Source organism: Chiroxiphia lanceolata, chromosome Z (genome assembly GCF_009829145.1).
Source record: "Chiroxiphia lanceolata isolate bChiLan1 chromosome Z, bChiLan1.pri, whole genome shotgun sequence".
NCBI lineage: Eukaryota > Metazoa > Chordata > Aves > Passeriformes > Pipridae > Chiroxiphia > Chiroxiphia lanceolata.
The window spans coordinates 57,062,182-57,075,085 of NC_045671.1; the positions used below are offsets into that span (position 1 = coordinate 57,062,182).

The 12,904-nt window shown below is 40.3% G+C and overlaps 1 protein-coding gene across 6 annotated transcripts in view; it reads left to right on the forward strand.

The window, feature by feature from the left end:
• Positions 1-1,753: 1,753 nt before the first annotated feature.
• The window catches only part of DMXL1 (Dmx like 1), an 83,047-nt gene continuing 71,896 nt past the window's right edge, over positions 1,754-12,904 (forward strand). For 3 of the 6 annotated variants that reach the window (XM_032674884.1, XM_032674886.1, XM_032674885.1), the window contains exons 1-2: positions 1,759-1,893; positions 11,666-11,791. In XM_032674884.1, coding sequence (XP_032530775.1) covers positions 1,807-1,893; positions 11,666-11,791 — 213 coding nt within the window. In that variant the 5' untranslated portion in view covers positions 1,759-1,806. Of the gene's footprint in view, positions 1,894-11,665; positions 11,792-12,904 lie in introns of those variants that run through there. The other 3 variants (XM_032674888.1, XM_032674889.1, XM_032674887.1) reach the window with 3 other exon arrangements.

Consider the following 12,904-nt stretch of genomic DNA (forward strand, 5'->3'; position numbering starts at 1 on the left):
TAGTTGGTGTCCTGAGTTTCCCTTTTTCCTGAATTCTTCATCTTCCTCATACAGAGGTCTGGGATGGCTGTCTCCTGTTACCCTACTCTCTCATCATACTGCAAATCCTATGTGCTTTACAGCTGTGGATTGAATAAGGCTTGAAAAACCAATCCAGTTCTGCAGCATCTCTGACCTCTTCTGTCCAGTGTGTTCCACATCAGTCATTGTGAGAAGAAGTCCCAGCTAGCTGCAACTGTGAACAGAGCAGTTCACAGTCTGAGCCCAGAAGTAGCTGGTTGTGCTGAAAATGGCAAATAAGGGCCTCTTACTGTTTCAGTCACAATTCACTTTCTTGCCTAGAACCCAATGAACAGAATTTCTGCTAACTTAAAAATCCACTAAGGTTGCTTCATGAGATTCTACAGCCGGCAGAAGAATAAAATCACTTATCAGTGACCAGAACTCCTAGTAAGGGTAAGATTACTATTCATTGATAGGATAATTGGATAAGCTTTTTTATCCTTTGCCAAACAAAAGTGATTATGGTGATAGCCGTTTATAACTATTGTGAGAAAACCATGGCTCTTTGAAGGAACATTGATATGCATAGAGTGCCAAACTTGATGGATTTTTTCTCCTATCAGGAGATTTTAAAAAATATAAGAAATCTTTAATTTATTTACATGAATTATTGCAGCAAATTATGTAATGGTGAGATGCTTTTCATTCTGCTTTTCAAAGGATGTAAGACTTATATTTACTAAAATGACCTGTAAGACACAGTGCCCAAAACGGTATGAAATTGACCTTGCTTCCACAGAGACTGAAAAAGTTACAAAAGGAAAAAAGGCATTGCCATGTACAGATACATCGTATCATCTTCTAAGTAGCGTGGAATGTGGTACACAAAGTTATGCCTAACATTGTGAAATTATTTTAATTATGTATAATTTCTTGAAACAGCTGGTGCGCAGAAAGACACTCTAACAGTTGATGAATTAAAATTTTACTTGGGCGCTGTAATTTACAAGGGAAAACATTAGTGATGCTGAAGTCCCTAGGAGAAATTTACGGAATCTTAAAAACTAGTTATGGTGGAAAAAATATATTATAAAGTGCTTTCAGTGTAGGAGAAAGAATGGTCATGCTGTGTCACAATGTCGAGACACTGTCAGTCCATTTGGTGGTGAAGCGCTACTGAAATGGTGAGGCGGACGTGAAGAGCCTCCCGCCATCCCGTCAAGGAGGTCAGACTGCCTGGTCCTCTCGGGCCCGACTTGACCTTTCCTCGTCTCGTTGAGCCAAACTGGCCCCCACCAAAACCGCTCTTGAACTGCACGTAAAGCAGCGCCCGTCCTAGCCTGCTCCCTTTTCCTCTCATTTTATGAGGACAGTGAAAAGCCTGGTTGCCTACAGGTGATTTGATGTTCAAGCGAGCCTCGGGGGACCAAGCGTCCCGTTGCCACGTGCTTCCCATTGTCACTGCCGCCGAGGAAGCTGCGGCTGAGCCCCTGCGCGGGGGCTGCGCTCGGGGTCACCGCTGCCGGTGAGTCGGCTCCGTCACCCACCCCCTGGCTCTGGCGCGTCTGCCCCCTTGCAGGGCCTCGGCCGCAGCGCTTTCCACAGCTATTTTTACAGGAAAGTCAAGTTATTTTAGCAGGGAAGTCAAGTTACCCGCTCGCACCCAGAGCCCTCGGCCCGCCCCAGGCACCGCGGCGCGGCCGGGCATGCGCGGCCCCCGCCCCGCCGCTGGGACGCGCCGCCTCCGCCGCCGCCGGGCGCGGGGGGACGAGCGGCGGTGGGCGAGCGGCCGCGCCCTCCGCCATGAACCTGCACCAGGTGCTGACGGGCGCCGTGAACCCCGGCGATAGCTGCTTCTCCGTGGGCAGCCTGCGCGAGCAGCCCTTCACGGTGAGTGTCCCCCCCGCCGCGGCCGCGGCGCCTCCGCGGGGCCCGCGCTGCCCGGCGCCCAAAGCGGCTGCGTCAGGCGCGGGGCCGCGGCCGGCCCGGGGCGCGGGGCGAGCCGCGGGGGCACGTCCACCAGCGGCGGCACCGCCGGGGGGACCTGTGGGTCGCGGGCCCGGCGGTGGCGGAGACCCACAGAACTTGCCCGTAGGGGCGGCCCCTGCTTGGCGTTGCCGGCCCGGTGCCGGGCAGGGCGCGGAGCCCGCGGTGCGGGCGGGCGGGCGGGCACGTGTGGCTCACAGGGGCTTTGGGGCCGCGGCGATGTGGTGGTGGCTCTGATAAAAGATTACATAAACGGCGACCGGGACGTGCGGCTCTCGGTGGAAGGGAGTTTCGGCGCTAGCGTGCGGTCAGGGTTAGGGGGTTGAAATCTTCAGTGCACATAGTTGGGGACGGTGTTGGAGTACCCTGCCATGGTGGTAAGATTTTCAAAGCATACTTGGTCTCCCTGTCAATGTTTGTGCTTGGAGTGGAAGGAGAACACTTGCAGTACGTGGTAAAGGCCAAATGGTTTATTAGTGTGTGTTTTCTTCCCTTTCACTTTTGTTTTGTAAACAGAGTTATGTTGTTGTGTTCTTCTTCCTACTCCTCCTTCTGTGTAGGCCCGAAGAGGAATGAAATAAGATGCAGCAAAGTTTCTCGGGGCACCACATTTTGAGTGCTTTTAACCTTACCTTTTATGGTCGACCCCACCTTCAGCATGGCGTGGTTTTCAGTTTGATAGGGGAATGATAGCTAGAAATGCAAGAATTAAGAAACTTACAGTTTGCTGTCCTATCTGGAATGTGCAGTTAAATTCATCTGCCTACTTGTGGCTTCGCTCTCAGGCACTGGGGCGAGGAGCTGCCTTCCCACGGTTAGGCTGACAGTGAGAGTTCCTCTGTCTGCAGCATTGTCCGGTGATGTACTTGCTTCCAAAAAAGTGGGTCCTATAAATAAGTTCATGTTGGAAGATTTCTTAAACTACAGCAGCTGGGACTTCGTATGCCAACTGTGCCAAACTTTCTGGTTTTATGTATCCAGAAATTTCATCAAAGACCCACCAAAGGTGGTGGGACACTGTTTCATAAGATACAAGGAGGTCTTCTTTACAGTGAAATGCTAGTAAGCTTTCAAAGTATGTTCTCATAAGTTTCCCATTTTGGTTTCATTCTTTTTTGAGGGAAATAATTTGAATCATTACTGTCACTGAACTCACTTTCTACCTGCTACAGCCCAACTTATCAAAAGTGTTGGGAGTTTCCCAGTGGGTAAGAAGAGTAGGAATCTCTTCTTGAGGAGAAAGGCATGACTGGGAAGTGCAGTTTTCAGTATCTGCTAGTGTGGTCTTTTTTTTTTTTTTTTTTACAAGAACTATTTTCACATAGATATAGTAACAGTGTTTATTAATGTGTAATAATAATGTTTCCCATAGGCTCATTCATCTTACTTAGTTTGTCCTTTTCCCCAGAAGGTTATTAATGGATTTCTTTTCCTCAGATTTAAAACTGCTAACAGAAATATCCTTGAGTGCTTCAGGGCTGTTTTTGTTGTTGTTACTCATTCTGTACTGCCGCTTTAAGTTAATGAGATTGCTGAGAAGGATTAAGTGAAAGGTACTGAAACTAATTTCTGCATTTTGGGGAAGAAATGATGGACTAAACCTTTAAAAAATCCAAGAAAAAAAATTGACAGTTGTTTTTCCATGTCTGAAATTATGATATAAGCATTAATTAGTATAAATACTGTTGAGTTATATTTTAGAAAAAAATCCAAACATGTCTGACTTCGGTGCTTCATGTTAAGCTTCTATACTTCCAGTTTTCATGGCTGAGAACTCATGAGAGTTGATATTTCAGGGTTGTGTAAAGTGGGGCAAGTTATCTTTGTCCAACAGGAGAACTTGGTCTGTAATATTTTGATTTTTTAATTTAGTATACACTATGCTTCAGAATATTTTCTGATGCGCAGCACTGAGTATTTGAAGCAAAATACTTAAGATATTACAGTTTTAAGCTAAAAATATCAGATTCTTCTCTTGACCTCTGAAAAACTGGAAGCAAAACTAGTAAAAAAATACCTGTACCCGCTGAATTGTATGCACCTTTTTGAATATGTGCAGTTGTTTTAAGAAGGTGTTTGAGATATTTGTTCTAGTGGTGTATTTGTTCTAATGGTGTACATGTTTGTTGTTCTGACCTTGGATTTTTAGGATGTGAAGTGTAAAGTGGAGCATGACCTTCCTTGGAGAGAACACTTGATAAGGAGTCTTTAGTCCATCTTTTATTTATATATAGAAAAAGACTCATAATCATCAAGTTATTATAAGCATGCTTGTTGTTTATCTGTGGAGAGCAGGCAGTAGTAACACATGACACACTAAATGAATGAGACCTTGGCCCTCAGATGTCAGAATTTAACTGTTTATTCTTTATATCCTCCCCCTGAAATTGAAATTGTTTTATTTTCCGTGTAATTGTCCATGGTGGAAGACATCCTTCATTTATTAATTTCAGATCTGAAATATTAGAATAAAAGTTTAAAAAGTTCGTGTAGTTCATCAAATAGGATTTCTCTGAACTAGTTATTGCTGAAGTTGTATTTAAATTATTGGGTGACCCACACTTTTGTGATTGGTTGACTTTGTGCATTTTTACTTATTCAGTTCTGTTTCTGTAATATTTTTTCTGGTTTTTCTTTTTGGTTTTTTTCCAAGTAGCAGAAGATGGGGGATAAAAATGACTGAGCAATAGCAACTTTACAAGTACAAGTCCTAAGACTGATAAGGAAAGTGACAAAAGAGCGATTGTTTGTAAGGGTAAAAATTTGTGAAAGAAAGATTAATTACATGGATTATTTTAATGGGACCAAAATATTTTCTTGACACATTTCCTCTCTCTGTGAGATTAAATTCATTCTGGACTTGAGACTTGGTTTGTACAATAGATAAAACTATGAATTTAACATTTGAAGTTGAAAAGCACTTGAAAATTTTGGGGGGGGTGGGGTGGCATTGATAACTTCATCAAGACCACATCAAGATAGCTTGGTCAAGACTGAGTTTTTCAAAGGTATAAAGATTTCCCATTTTGCAGACTTTTTTGATAAATAAAAGTAGATTTTGTGACTCAATGAAATTGTTACTTACCTGTCTAGAAAATACTTAATACTTGTATTTAGAATTGTGCAGATATCTGTAGTCCAGAAAATTAACTGAGTGATCGTAAGACTCGAGCAAGGAATTACGCTGTTTAGACTTGCTTCTTGATTGAGAGTTAGTGAAGGGAAGGAAACCTTTTTGAGATTTTTTTTAAAAAAATAATGTCCAGTTAAGCTGTTACGGATTTGCAAAATTTACTGTTTTCTTAACTGAATTAATCTTAAAAAAAAAAGGGGGGGGGATAAAATTTTACACATCAGTGAAAAGTGGAGTTTCAGTGAGACATGATTGTAAGTGCATGACCAATCAATTTGCTACTTATATATACTATAATAAAGTATTGCATAGCTTAGAAAGTTGGGGTTTTTTCCAAACATGATGAAAGAGTAGTTCTTAAAATTTAATTAAGCATCTTAACAAAAGAATTTATTTATTTTAAATAAGATTTTAAAATTGAACACTTAGACTAATGTAAGTTGTGATGCAAAAATGAGGATGGAGAGAGACTACACCAAAATAGACTAGAATAATTCACGATAGCTGTGCTTTTTGATTTTGACCATTCTGTGCAGAGGAAAAAAATACAACCATTGTCACAGTATTGCCTCTTCATAGATTTATTTGCCTTTAATTTTTGTCCTGACTTCTGCTGAGTTGTGCATTATATTTGTAATCTGTATGTTCATCCCCTGTGTATTTGCCTGGGTTTATATATATGTATTACTTTATAAATATGTATGTGTGCACACACATACTGCTGCATTCACCCATGGATAATAGCTGGCAATTAGGTGTGCTTGTGCCCTTCCTGTAGGAGAGGTAGGTTAAATAAAGCTTGCACAAGTTGTGCAAGGTAATGTGTCAGTCCTTGTGTAGCTGTAGCAGAAACTACAGCAAAAACTTCTGTCAGTACATAGAAGGAATATATCAAGAAGGTTGAGTGTAAGGGAAATAATTACTTTAGAGATGCTGTGCCGTGTCAAGACCCATGGTTATTTGCTTTCCTTCTGTTGAGAGTTCCAAGTACCAGTCTTGGATTTTTTTCATTTTAGAAAGAAATCAGAACAGTTCATGTAGTTGTCTATGCTATTGTCTGTTAAAACTCAATGCTTTTAAACCACTGTTATTGTCAAAATATCTGTTAATCTTCTTCTAAGAGGTATTAATTTAGAAATAAGAGCTGACATTGGATTAAAAGAATGCGTAGAATTTGTGTGAAAACCCAGTACTGCAATGCAGAATCACATTTATATTCACAGGCCTGCAACATCTTTCACTCCCTTATTTCAGGCTTGTTTTGTTATGTCAGCAGAGAGATCCATGGTCATGCAGCTTGAACTAGTTCCATCTTGTTTATTTGTGTAACAGAAGAACAAAGCACTGTTTAATAAACATTCCAAGAACATGATAATATCACATTATCTGCTTGTCTCATTGTGCAAAGACAACTTTCTTGTAAATGTTCTAGGGCGTTCTTAAGGTGAAAGGCTTTTATGGTTTGCCAGCATTAGACATAGAGGCTCTACTTGTTTTGAAAAGTAATCTTGAAGTTTTTATGTTATTATTATTATTTTTTAAAATACATATTTGGGAACTCTTTCCTTGTTCAACTCTATGGCAGCTTTTTGTGCTCCACCCCTGCCACCAAGGGCCAAGTAATGTACACAAAAGTATGTATAAAATAAATTCTTATACTCTAAGATTGCTTCATGCCCCATGCATAATAGAAGACTAGAATTACCTCTTTTCTCAGTTCCATAGCTTATAGAAAAACATTAGCTTCTGTCAAAATGAAAATGAGTGACGTGAGCTGTCGTGGATAACTCTTGCTGTAAAAATTAGATAAAGTGACTGGTAGGCAGAATTCATTTTTGTTATCTCAGAGAGACTGTTGGATTATGGAAGTTATTCCTTACTCTTGAGTACAATCTTTCATTATGTATTAAGTTAATATGACCCATACAATTTCTACAGTGAAAAAAAAAAAAGAGTAGAATTAACCCAGTAGTTAATTTTGTGGACTTGCTTTGGAGAAATGTCTTTATGGGTTACTACTGCTTGGAAACCTCATTCAAAGCTGCAGTCTGAGATGCAGTGAATGTGTAAGAGGATCTGACATCTCTACCTAATAGTCGAGTTGCAGAGGGGACAGCAAAGAACCAAAGCAAGGACACCTTGGAAGGAGGGGAGATAATCAAGCTTCCCTCCTAAAGTGTCTGGTCAGTGTGAGATATAATGGGAATGGTGGGCAGCAGTAGGAAAGGGAGCCTGTTGCAGTTTCATTTGCCAGACAACTTAGTCACCTTCTTATTCAGACACTTTTTTTAATTGTAGTGTGTAACTTCCTTATTCTCTGCATCTTTTGCCTTTTGTCTTTGAAATTGTGGTTCTCCTGCAGGCAAACATTAACTAAACATCAAAAATAACCTCCAAGCTATCATCCTTCTGCTTGGCTGTAGTTATATTTGGAAGCTCTTTGAAAAGGCCTTTTTTTTTTCCTTTCTATCTCTTTGGGAACAAATCAGCTCTACAGGCTTAGGAGCTAGTCAATGATTCTGCAGCTTATTGGGCATTGGGAAACCAATGTGACCAAGAATTATCTAATCCCTCTTAATAGACTGATGTCAGAAGTGATTCTTTTTTTTCCCTAGAATATCAAATTTTTTAGATAATATGGAGAAATAGAAGAACATAAGGGTGAAGGATTGTATTTTTCTTCCAGAAATAAGATTTTGAAAGGACACTCCTCTCACCCCCACCTTCTTACAAGTGAACTTCAAATAAATTGTTAGAACTAAGAACTACTAGGATGAGAATATACTCCCTGACTTTTCATCAGAAAGTTCATCCCCAATTTGACAAACTTTTTTTTTTTTAAACACACAGCATATGAATTTGGGCGAGAAATTACTATTAAATATAAAATAATAGCAATGGTTCAACATAGAAAAAGAGAGGGGGAGCCATAGCTCTTGACTTGGGTTCATGGAGGGAACATTTTCAAGCAACAGCAGGTCTAGAATACGTCTTGCATACCTCTTTAAGCTACTGTTGTCCATCACAGCCCGATTTAGCAGGACCTAGCCTGGGTTCTGAGCTTTGGACAGCACAATATGAGAAGGTTATAAAGCTGTTAAAGTCCAGAGGAGGGCTATGAAGGTGGTCAAAGGTCTAGAGGGGAAGCCGCATGAGGATTGGCTGAAGTCACTTGTTTTTTCAGTCTGGAGAGGAGGAGATTGAGGGGAGACCTCATTGCAGTCTACAGCTTCCTTGTGAAGGGAAGAGGAGGGGCAGGGACTGATCTCTTCTGTGGGGTGACCAGTGACAGCACCCAAAGAAATGGCAGGAAACTGTGTCGGGGGTGTTGGGTTGGATAGTAGGAACAGATTCTTTGCTCAGGGGGTGGTTGGGCACTGGAACAGGCTCCCCAGAGAAGCAATCACTAGGTCTGACAGAGTTCAAGAAGCGTTTGGGCAACACTCTCTGGCACATGGTGTGACCCTTGATGAGAGTCCTGTGCAGGGCCAGAAGTTGGACTTCGATGATTCTTATGGGTCCCTTCCAACTCTGCATATTCTACCATACTGCTTTAAGTCCTTGTTCCTGATACGCTGATTAATATACCAGTTCCTCAAGACTCCACTGTATAGTGGAGTTACTGTTACTGTGGCGTTCTTTCAGTGCAAAATGCTAAGTGTACTCAGGACTATTTTTATATGCTAAAACTGATTGAGTTCTTGATCCCCTTAAAATGGTTAGTTTATGAATTTCAGGATTGCTGTTAGTGGTGTGTGTTACTGTAAGACCCAACTGCAAGGTAGTGCACCTGGTTTGGGGCAGCCCCCAGTATCAATACAGGCTTAAGGGTGAACAGGTCGAGAGCAGCCCTGCCGAGAAGGACTTAGGGGTGCTGCTGGAGGAGATGCTGGATATGACCCTGCAACATTTCATTTGCAGCTCAGAAAGCCAGCTGTGTCCTGGGCTGCATCAAAAGCGGTGTGACCAGCAGGGCAGTGGAGGTGATTCTGCCCCTCTGCTCTGCTCTGGTGAGACCCCACTGGAATCCTGTGTTCAGTTCTGGGGTCCCCAGTACAGGAAGGACGTTGACCTCTCCAAGCAAGTCCAGAGGAGAAACGCTAAGATGACTACAGGGATGGAGCACCTCTTCTATGGGGAAAGGCTAAAAAGAATTGGGATTGTTCAGCTTCAGAGTGACCTTATTGCAAGTGACCTTCCAGTTCCTGAAGGGAGCCTACAAGAAAGATGGAGAGAGGCTATTTTTACAAGGACATGTAGTGACAGGATAAGGGGGAATGACTTCAGACTAAAAGAGAGAAGGTTTAGATTAGATGTTAAGAAGAAATTGTTTGCTGTGAGGGTGGTGCAGCATTAGAACAGGTTGTCCAGAGAAGCTGTAGATGCCCGTCCCTGGAAATGTTCAAGACCTTTTTGGGCGGGGCTCTGAATAACCTGGTGTAGTGAAAGATATTCCTGCCCATGCAAGGGGGGTTGGAACTAGATGATCTTTAAGGTCCCTTCCAACCCAAAACATTCTGTGTTTCTATTCAATGATTGTGGTGGTGTGACACTCTGTGATTTCAGGCTTATCTCCGAAGTTAGAAATTGAGAGAATCAGATGTGAGAAGTATAGTAAGTCTGTGAAGTTCTGATGAGGCCTAGAGGGGCATACAGCAGAGCAGGTGGGCTTCATAAAGTCTCTGACACTTCTGTCTTTTATATACATTTTTAATAAAGCCATGTCTATGTTTCTATGTCATATCTTTACAGTGAAACACTTTTTTTTAATAGTATTTGTTTTCCTTAAAATTGCCTCCATACAGAATGCTAAATTCAACAAAATGGCTTAGGGAAAATTTGTTTATATGTATTTGTTTATATGTAACCTTTTTCTGGTGAACTATGGACTTAACCAGTGAGTCACCAGGTAGGATGGTTTTTTACTGAAGAAAACATGTTCGGTGATGAGCAGATCCAAAATTCATACCATCACAATATGAAAGTGATCACTTTAACATTTGAATGAAAATTGCTACTGAATTTTCCCTTTCAGAGTGAGTTTTTAATTAGATTGCTTTGGAATCTGCAGTTTAGTATGTCCATTTGTAATAAATGCTGCTCTTTCGACAGGAGGAATTATACTGCTTGAACCTTTTCTTGAAATTGAAGAAGGGACAGGACAGGAAGGGGCTCAAAAACCTGACCAGTAATAAGTGATCATAAATAAATATATAGTTGTATTTAGTCTACAGAATTACAGACAGTATTTTCAGTTATCAGGTTATTTAAAGGATCCTGGTATTCTGCTTATTGCAGTGATAGCTGAATATTGGCTGAGATAGTGATCACAGTGTTGAGAGTAAGATTGTTTTGTGAAGCATCACTGCACCCTTTGTGCAGAAAAATGTCTTTGGAACAAAATCTCCATATTTTTTATTTTATTATTTATTTTAATGTTTGTAATGGTACTGTAGTCTAGGTCAGGCTTGGTAAAAGTACTCATTCATATTTCAAATTTGTAAATCTAGTATTCACTTTTTCTGCTTTTTTTCAAGTCAACAGTTTTTATTTAATATACTAGATATTAGTAGGGTTGGCTGTGATGATCATGGTAATTTTTGTCAGTATCTGGAGATCTTCCTTTTCCAGAGTTTGTGAGACTGCTCTTAAATCTTTTAGCCAATTAAAATGGCATTTTTGAGCCTTTTATCATTCTCTTGTTCTCTAACAGAACACTGTTGTTTGTGCTCTTAATTTTGTTACTGTCTTTCTAACTTTTTAATGAATGTGCATTCCTGATTCTAGACTTTCATCCTTGAATGCTGCATTCCTGTGCTAATTGGATGATTCTGCTCACTGTTATTTCCACAAGTTTCTCCAGTGTTTAATGTTCTTCTCCATTTTAATCTGTATTTAGTTTCTAATAAAACTTCCAAGAAGATAGGAAGAATTTTTGTCTCAGACATTGCAGTACTCAATGAACTGACTCTGTGAAGGTGTTAGAGACATTATAAATGTAAGAGAAAATAAAGGCAAGTAACAGGAGACTCAAAAAGTCTGAGAACACAGTTTTGCTTTTGTATAACTAACCTTTATTTCGATACTAAATGCTTTTTACCATTTTAGCTCCTTGATTCTATTCCCCCTTTTCAAAAGTTTCAAAAATTTTAAAATTTAAAAAGTTTCTGTCTCCAATGTAAGAAATATATTACTTTTTCCTACTTTGCAAGAACTTCCTTTCAGGCTTTTTCTTCTAGAAGTTTTTATAACTCCCATCTTTTTTTTGCCTCTTCTATCTGGAACCCCTGTTTGCTTGTTATAGAAGTGTTGTGATGCACTTCTAAGCATGGAGAAAAAGTCCTTTTCCAGTACTATTGCTTGATTTTAACCTGTAGACATATATTATCTCTGTAAATACTTCTGTACTTCTGACTATATTGTGTTTTACATGGATAGGATACATGGACCATGCTGTTTCATTCTTCACTGATATGCTATAAATAGCCAAAGTTTTATTCTTGTTTCTTTTTTGAATTTATTTATTTTTTTTTTTTATTTTAGGCATATGCATCAGGATGTGATATTGTGGTACTAGGGACTGACTTTGAACGATTACAGATAATCCCTGGAGCAAAACATGGAAACATTCAAGTGGGATGTGTGGACTGCTCAATGCAACAGGGGAAGGTATGTAGACCAGTGTTTCTAACAGTGTTCTAGCAATGTAATGTTAAGCACCTTCTCAGGAGTGTGGATACTTGCAAGTTAATGCAAATACACTACAGGGAGTAATAAAATGGCTAGTTCCTTTCTGTCTTGTAGTAAGCAGCAGAATGAATGTAAAATGGATATGAGATTTTAGGAGATATGTAGGACTGCACAGAAGGCTATAGATATAAGGCTGCATAGAGGACATGGCAAGAATTTGGCTAAAAGATGACTGAGTTGGAAGCGAAGGTTATTTATTCACTACGGCTTTGAGCTAATGGGCATGTTGTTGACATGCTTGGGCATGTTAGTGGCTGGCAGCAGATGAGTGCTTCTACAAAAATCACTTTCAGATCATCCAGAAAAATGACATCTGTTTCCAGCAATTCATAAAGGCTTAAAATTGCTATTGAATTCTTAGCTTTTCTTTTTCTTATGTAGGTAACCTTCATCAGAAATGTTGTATTTTAGGCAGTGTTGGGTTTCAAGTCCATTTAACAGAGCACTTTCCTAATTTTTCTGTCAAGAGTAAAAAAGAAATAACCGGGTAATTCTGTCCATTGGGATGTCAGTGGGATTAAGTATTGACCAGTTCAGTAGGAACTGGTCTGAAGTGTCTGGATAAATATTTGCTCATATAAGAGGGGTTTTCTACCTTTTTTATTTCTTTAAGCCTGTCCTAGTGAGGAAATAATGTTAGCTTTCTTCACATTACTACAAGCCTTATGAGTTCATAAGAGCTTTGATTAGGTTCTGGTGTCCATCTTGAGGCAAAACCTCTGATGGAAACCAGTTCATGTTTACATGTGAAGTCCATGCTGATGAGTCCCTAGCCACTCCCTGTTCCTGCTTTTTAGCAGCTGAGTGATGAACTCTTGCAATGGTAGTGAAGGAACACAAATGAAAACGAGGAAGATGTTCTTCTCTGTGTCTCTGGTATCTCATAGCCATAAAGTCTGCCTGGGTTTCTCCACTGGCTGCTGTTAACTAGAAACTTGGTTTTTGAGTTCACTGGGCATATATTAAGAGATGGTGAAACGCACATGCAGATCACACATCACAGTTAATCATAAAAATATTTCTGTAAATTTG